The 6,935-nt window shown below is 43.2% G+C and overlaps 1 protein-coding gene across 4 annotated transcripts; it reads right to left on the bottom strand.

Moving 5' to 3' along the window:
• Positions 1 to 1,716: 1,716 nt before the first annotated feature.
• Positions 1,717 to 6,543, bottom strand: LOC139549397 (glutamine amidotransferase-like class 1 domain-containing protein 3, mitochondrial). Of its 4 annotated transcripts, none has more exons than XM_071359866.1 (5): positions 6,416 to 6,543; positions 3,203 to 3,315; positions 2,691 to 2,862; positions 2,324 to 2,525; positions 1,717 to 2,213 (listed from the first exon to the last, which is right to left on the bottom strand). In XM_071359866.1, the coding sequence occupies exons 2-5, from the start codon at positions 3,308 to 3,310 to the stop codon at positions 2,021 to 2,023; spliced, it is 675 nt and encodes a 224-aa protein (XP_071215967.1). In that variant the 5' UTR covers positions 3,311 to 3,315; positions 6,416 to 6,543; the 3' UTR covers positions 1,717 to 2,020. The 4 variants fall into 4 exon arrangements, with proteins under 4 accessions (XP_071215967.1, XP_071215966.1, XP_071215965.1 ...); XM_071359865.1 differs by lacking the exon at positions 6,416 to 6,543 and adding an exon at positions 5,759 to 5,789; XM_071359864.1 differs by lacking the exon at positions 6,416 to 6,543 and adding an exon at positions 5,296 to 5,575.
• Positions 6,544 to 6,935: the final 392 nt, after the last annotated feature.

The following is a 6,935-nucleotide window of genomic DNA, read 5'->3' as shown; positions in this document are numbered from 1 at the left end:
TCCCCTGTCTGTCAGCTCTGAACACATAACCTTCAATATTAATATTGTCCAAAATGTCGCTAGAGATCCAAGTTTGTCAATACCAGAATGTACGAATTTGTTTGTATAGCCCAGATCTTTATGTAATTCAGTTTAGGAAATAAGCTACTAATGTTGATGCAGCAACCCAAGTGCTTTAAGATTTCTTGCCTTTTGCTGCAGTCAAATGTCCTAGTGGCCTCACGAGTGGAACGTTATTAACGGCTGGGTTTCCCTTTGTAGTCTAATAGTTTGCAAGCCCTGTCACATCCGACGAGTGTCAGAGCCGGTGTAGTAGGATTCAGGTTGTATACTCAATACCATTGGATGAATCCCGGAACATATTCCAGTCCTGTAGCGTGGCATCCGCATCATCTGACCACTTCCGTATTGAGCGAGTCACTGGTAATTGCTGAATTAGTTCTAGCTTGTAAGCAGGAATCAGGAGGATATAATTATGCTCACATTTTCCAAATGTAGGGCGAGGGAAAGCTTTGTAAGCATCTCTGTGTGTGGAGTAAAGGTGGTCTAGAGTTGTCTTTCTCCTCTGGTTGCACATGTGACATGCTGGTAGAAATGAAGTCAAACATAATTAAGTTTGCCTGCATTAAAGTCCCCAGCCAACTCTCAATGAGGATTTTCTTGTTTACTTATACAGCTCGTTGAGTGTGGTCTTAGTGCCAGCATCGGTTTGTGTTTGTAAGACTGCTACGAAAAATATAGATGAGAACTCTTGGTAGATCATTTGGTCTACAGCTTATCATGAGGTACTCTACCTCAGGTGAGCAATACCTCGAGACTTCCTTAATATTAGACATCGCGCACCAGCTGTTGACAAAATAGACACACCACCCCTCGTCCTACCAGATGTAAATGTTCTGTCCTCCCGATGCATGGAAAACCCAGCCAACTGTATATTATCAGTGTCGTCGTTCAGCCACGACTCGGTGAAACATAAGATAGTTATTAATGTCCCGTTGTTAGGACAGTATCGAACGGAGATCATCCAGTGATTGCACGCTGGCCAATAGAGGTGGGTTACACTCTTGCTGACAAATTCTCACAAGGCATCCCGATCTCCGACCGCTATAGTTACATCTTTTCTTCAAGCGATTGACAAGGATTTGGGCCTGGTCTGAGATGCAGTATATCCTTTGCGTTGGATTCAAATAAAAAAATTCATTGTCTAGTTCGAGGTGAAGTTGCGGTTCTGATACCCAGAAGCTATTTTCGGTCATAAAGAGACGGTAGCAACAGCATTAACTACAAAATAAGTTAATGCGAAACACACAAAATAGCACACCTACAAAGGTGGTTTGAAATATCTGATTCCAGTGGATGAAAAATATCCCCATCGCATCAAAGATCCAACACCATATTTTACGGTAGGTATGGGGTTGTTTTCTGCTCATGCATCCTTATTTCAACGCCAAACCCACCACTGGTGTGCATGTAATCTGACCATAGCATGGGTTTCAATCCAAGTGCCATTTATCTAACGCCAGCAGTTTAAATTAGTTGGATGACATGAAGAGCTCACACACACGTGGTAGTTTGGCATCGAAATAAGGATGCAAAAGCGTCGAAATAAGGATGCACAAGCGTCGCTGCTGAACCCCTAATAATAAAACACCAACAAATAGGGTTTCACACGGCGTCGCTGCTTGAGCCCCTAATGATAAATCATTCATTCCAGAATTGATTGTTTTACATCACTTTTATTACAATTTTAAATAGTAGCACAGATCACAGTACATATGGTGCAACAGAAACATGTAGCTTCTGATGTCTGTTTCAGCTTTCTAAACAATCCAGTAAGTGACACTAGTCAAATCAGTTCAGGATGGTCTCCTGGAAAACAACAAACATGATTCTAAGTGAGAGTCCTAAATGACATCCTATACAGTGCACTTCTTTTGATCAAGGCCCATAAGCACTATAACAAGGGAATAGAGTGCCATTTGGGACAAAAACAAAATCAGCATTCTGATTCCCAGACTTTCTAGGCCAGTTTGAGCAGCTCTGTAACCATGACACCCACCCCATCAAACACCTCGTGTATTGGAGCGTTACACATGAAGGCAGAGGTGGTGACCAGCTTGTTCTTTACGTCGACGTGCACCTCCCCCACATTCTTATTCACGTGTTTACAGCCCAGCTCAGTCATGGTGGTTGCCGTCTGGGCATAGGGCCATCTAGTGGTGGGAGGGAGAAGAGCAGCAGGGGCTAAAAACACATACCTCTTATATTCAAACAGAGACATAGTGTATACACACGGTCTCACACACCACTGACACTAACCCACCTCTCACACTCGTTGTCCTGTCCCACAGTGATCTCACATCCCGGCAGGGCCCTAGCAGCCAGGACAGGGGAGATGCAGCACATAGCCAGGGGCTTGCCTACTTCGTGGAACCCCTTAATCAGCTTCTCTACCTGGGGCTGAACTGTGTACTCCTTCCCCTTCACAGCCCAGTCAGAAAGGTTCTTGGCCACGCCAAAACCACCTGCAGGACACAACAGTTGGGTTGAGCACAGTGTAGAGCAGTGGAAACCAGCCCTGGTCCTGGAAAGGTAAAGGGTGAGTAATGGTTGTATGCTGATGATAATGGAAGCATGATAGTGACGAAGGTATATAATGATGAAGGTATAAATTAAGGAGTAATGCTTACCTGGGATGACGAGGGCGTCGAAAGCGGTGATGTCCAGTTTGGTAAGATCTGACACGTCACCGCGGGCGATACGAGCACTCTCCTGCAGGACGTTGCGTTTCTCCTCCGTGGGTTTCCCCTCGCAGTGGTTCACCACATGCATCTGATCCACGTCAGGGGCAAACATCTGGACCTGTGGTGATGAGGGTTTAGACCGTCAATACTATACATCTACACCTACAGTACAGGCCAGAAGGAGTTTCATAGTAGTGTTCATGGTAATGAGGTTGGAACCTGCATTCCCAACGACAAGCCCTCAGGGGGAGACTACGATTGAAAGTACAGCAGTAAGAGGAGCAATCAGAGGCATATTGACAACATGCACATCAATGCAAACTCTGCACCACTTTCTAGACTAGAGGATGTCTGAAGTTGTCACAGGAATCTGACTATAGATTGGGCTTGTACAGTCAGAAGGTTAGCATGAGAAGCTTGAGTTTGAACTACCCATGGAAACGTTAAAGAGTCCTTACCTTAGCTCCAGCCCTGCTGAGGTGGACCAGCACAGCAGACGCCTCGTGGATCTCTGTCCCATCGTAGACCCCACACCCTGACAGAACTATTGCTATGCACTTCACCATGACTTCTGCAAAAGACACACAAGAATTACAGTATGGAGACAGTGATGCACAACAAGCAGTTAGATTAAACTGAATTCTAGATTGTACCCGTCACAAAACACCTATTGTTCTCTCATCAATACACATCACATGGCATGTCGGGTAATGCGTCAGGTAAGGTACACTAGTGTCCCAAATGGCACCCTATTCCCAATATAGTGCACTGCTTTTGACCAGAGCCCTGGTTTAATAGTAGTGCACTACATTGGAAATAGGGTGCAATTTGGGACAACGAAGACAGGTGAGCATGATGTGAGAATGACTTCCCAGCAGCAGAATCTATCAAATATTTAAAGACCTGAGGCCTCATTTATCAACGGAGAGTAAATTGCTTACTAAATTCTGGTATACGTGGAGATTCTAGGATTTGCAAGCGCAACAAATTGGGATTTAGCAAACTGTCGTACGCGATACACACGTCCATATTGCGAGGCTACAACCCGCCTTAAATTCTCTCCAGTCACCTTTTATGGTAGCAAAAACACACTAATAATGCTGTATGATTTGGAGATGTTGGAACAGGGCCATGATCATTTCTAAAATAAAGCACAATGGCATTATCCCATTTCTGTAGGGGTGTGGGCAGAATGCTTTAACCTATAGTGCACAGGTGTCAAACTCATTCCACGGGGGGCCGAGTGTCTGCGGGTTTTCGCTCCTCCCTTGTACTTGATTGATGAATTAACATCACTAATTAGTTAGGAACTCCCCACACCTGGTTGTCTAGGGCTTTATTGAAAGGAAAAACCAAAAACCTGCAGACACTAGGCCCTCCGTGGAATGAGTTTGACACCCCTGCTATAGTGAGTGCCAAATGATAAACACTGGCCTCCTGAGTATCATCACATCAGTCTCTAAAGGACTGTGTCCAGGCAACACACCAATGCCTCTAGTCAACAATACCTGGTACAGGTAGAGAGCCAGGTGTGGAGGGAGGGAGGAAAAGTACAGAATCCACAGAGATGATGTGATAAGCATCGGGTCACTGATCATTCTAAAGCACGGTTCAGATAGGCCTACAACAGGTTAAGACAACTTATGCAGCAGGTTAGGAGAATTAGGTTGAGGATAAGCTAAACTTTTCCAATGCGACTCGAACATATCTAGTTACAACCAGGTCTGCCCTTAAAACAGCCTTGGTTTCCACAAATGCGATGTTGCTAACGCAGTACGCTAAAAGAAACAGAACCCCTGAGCTGTATTCGAATACTCATACTAACCGTACTATTTGTGACGTGCTTGAGTATATAGTATGCTTATTGGTCATAGTATGTATATAGTTAGTATGCCAAAAGTTCCCGGATGTCGTACTAAATTCGCCAAAATATGAAGTATACACACAGAGGACACTATTTCAGTACTTTAGGTCCTGTAATGCAATTCTTAAGGAAATGGCTTCACGTAGTTTTCAGATTTGAAGAAAATATGAAGAGGTATAAAGAGAGCGGATACAAATTCAGTGCTTTAACGAATTATGACAAACTTATGAAAATTGAGCAATGTAATAAAGTAAGGACTTTCCAAATAAGTTACCTTACACGTTGTTGGCTGATAAGGACAACATAGCTAACAAATTACTAACCACATAGCATAGCTTTACAATAGTACCGGTAACGTTATGTTGTTAGCTACTTATACATCAAACTTGCCAGTATATTCACTATAGGCTAACTACCCATCGTCTATTGACTCATTCTTAGTTTAGCTAAATAGTATAGTCGTTGTGCGTTCTCAATCGACATTCAGGGGCTTTCGTAAATTCGCGCTGGCCATCTAATGTTACTCCGATTTCAGAACACACTCGTATAAACGCTGAATAATTACATTTACGAGCGCTCAACACCAGTTGAATATGGGCGGTGTCAGTAAACATCAGCAAAAAAACGTAATTAAATTGTTGCCAGCTGCAGTTGCAGTCACCAACGGATAACATGAAAACTTCCTACCCAGCTCTGCTAGGGCGAGTAAAATGGTCTGTGGTCTCATGCGTGTCTGGAAGTAGCTAGCCAACGTTAGATTGGGTGCGTGACTGCCGTTATATACAACGCTCAATCAACCCTACTCCTCGGCGGGAGCGTCCAGTCTGTGCCATGAGAGCCAAACGCTCTGAATTTACAAACGGACAATCTGACAACGCTCTGAATGTACGAGCGCAATCTGGCACTCCTGAAGTGGTAAAATGTACAACTAATCATTTGTTGTTATGCTAACTAGCTGGCAAGATGTTGCATAGAAACGACTTCCGGTAGACTGTCAAAGAGCTAGTAAACTCAACTGAAAGGATACTGTTCGTTTACAGTATACTAAAATGAACTAATAGTATACAGTATGTTAGTATGGGTACACAGTATGTTAGTATGGGTATACTAACACAGCTCTGGTCTGTTAAACCCGATTGGCTGAACGCACCATCTGGGATTAGCATAGTGGTGGAAAATTGTGTTTCATAAGGAAAGTACGCATACAATCGAAGCCTCTCGGTACGAGCCGGTCCACAAGGGATACTAATCTATTGACGGTTGCATACAATGCGTTTGGATGGTAAAAATTACACGACTCAATATCGCCTTCTGCCGGCCTTTGGGTTAAACGTTATGAAACAAACAAAGTTGCCACTGTTGTAGCCAGGTGTCGTAGCAAACGAGAATCATGAAATACATGCACCAGAAACAGACCACATATCAGCAAGCTAGCCAAGATAAGAATGTTCTTAACTGACTTGCCAAGTTAAATAAAAAAAGGTACCACACGTTTGTTTTTTTTGTAAAAAAAAACTGCAGCAAAAATAAGACAAAGAACACAGAAAGCGCACTGTTATTTTGGTAAAACGTAGCCTTTCCGTCTCGTCGCAAGTCTTTATCTAATTAACATGTGGAATTTTACTACCTCCAACAGCAGAGATGCGTCTTAAAACTGCCTAAAACAGTATCGGCTGTTAGATGTGAACCAGTCATCACATATCCACAGCTATTGTGTTACATTAAACTCTAAATACAACATTAATGCTAAACTGTTTACTTAGGCTACATAGATGCAGTATTAATTGATCGACAACGTTATTCTCACCTTGTTACAATAGTAGGTCTTCCTATTCACTCCGAACGCTACTGCGTTAATATCCTCCTTCTGTGGCCCCTCCCATGGAGGCGGGGACTGGAGACTAGTGACGCTGGGAGGGAAAAGGGAAACTTACTTGCCTTACTGCCCTCTGTTTGCTCTTTTTCTAAATCTCTCAGAATCAGACACTGGATGGATGGTGTCAGTGTGTCAATATTGATGAAGACACTGTATACTGAACAAAAATATAAACGTAACATGTAAAGTGTTGGTCCCATTTTTCATGAGCTGAAATAAAATATCCCAGAAATATTCCATTCACACAAAAAGCTTATTTCTCTCAAATGTTGTGCATAGATGTGTTTACATCCCTGTTAGTGAGCATTTATCCTTTGCCAAGATAATCCATCCACCTGACAGCTGTGGCATATCAAGAAGTTGATTAAACTGCATGATCATTACACAGGTGCACCTTGTGCATTGGGGAGTCACAAAATCAGAACATTGTCTTACCTGCTACACTGGAAGC

Source organism: Salvelinus alpinus, chromosome 22, assembly GCF_045679555.1.
Source record: "Salvelinus alpinus chromosome 22, SLU_Salpinus.1, whole genome shotgun sequence".
Lineage (NCBI taxonomy): Eukaryota > Metazoa > Chordata > Actinopteri > Salmoniformes > Salmonidae > Salvelinus > Salvelinus alpinus.
Note: the sequence above shows the minus strand (reverse complement) of the source record. Positions and strands in the feature narration are given on the sequence as shown.

Coding starts and splice junctions, on each gene's coding strand:
- LOC139549397 (XM_071359864.1), bottom strand. CDS start 5,335: ATGAGACCACAGACCATTTTACTCGCCCTAGCAGAGCTGG. Junction 2,526..2,690: donor CGACGCCCTCGTCATCCCAG/GTAAGCATTACT, acceptor TGTGTCCTGCAG/GTGGTTTTGGCGTGGCCAAG. Junction 2,214..2,323: donor CAGGACAACGAGTGTGAGAG/GTGGGTTAGTGT, acceptor TCCCACCACTAG/ATGGCCCTATGCCCAGACGG.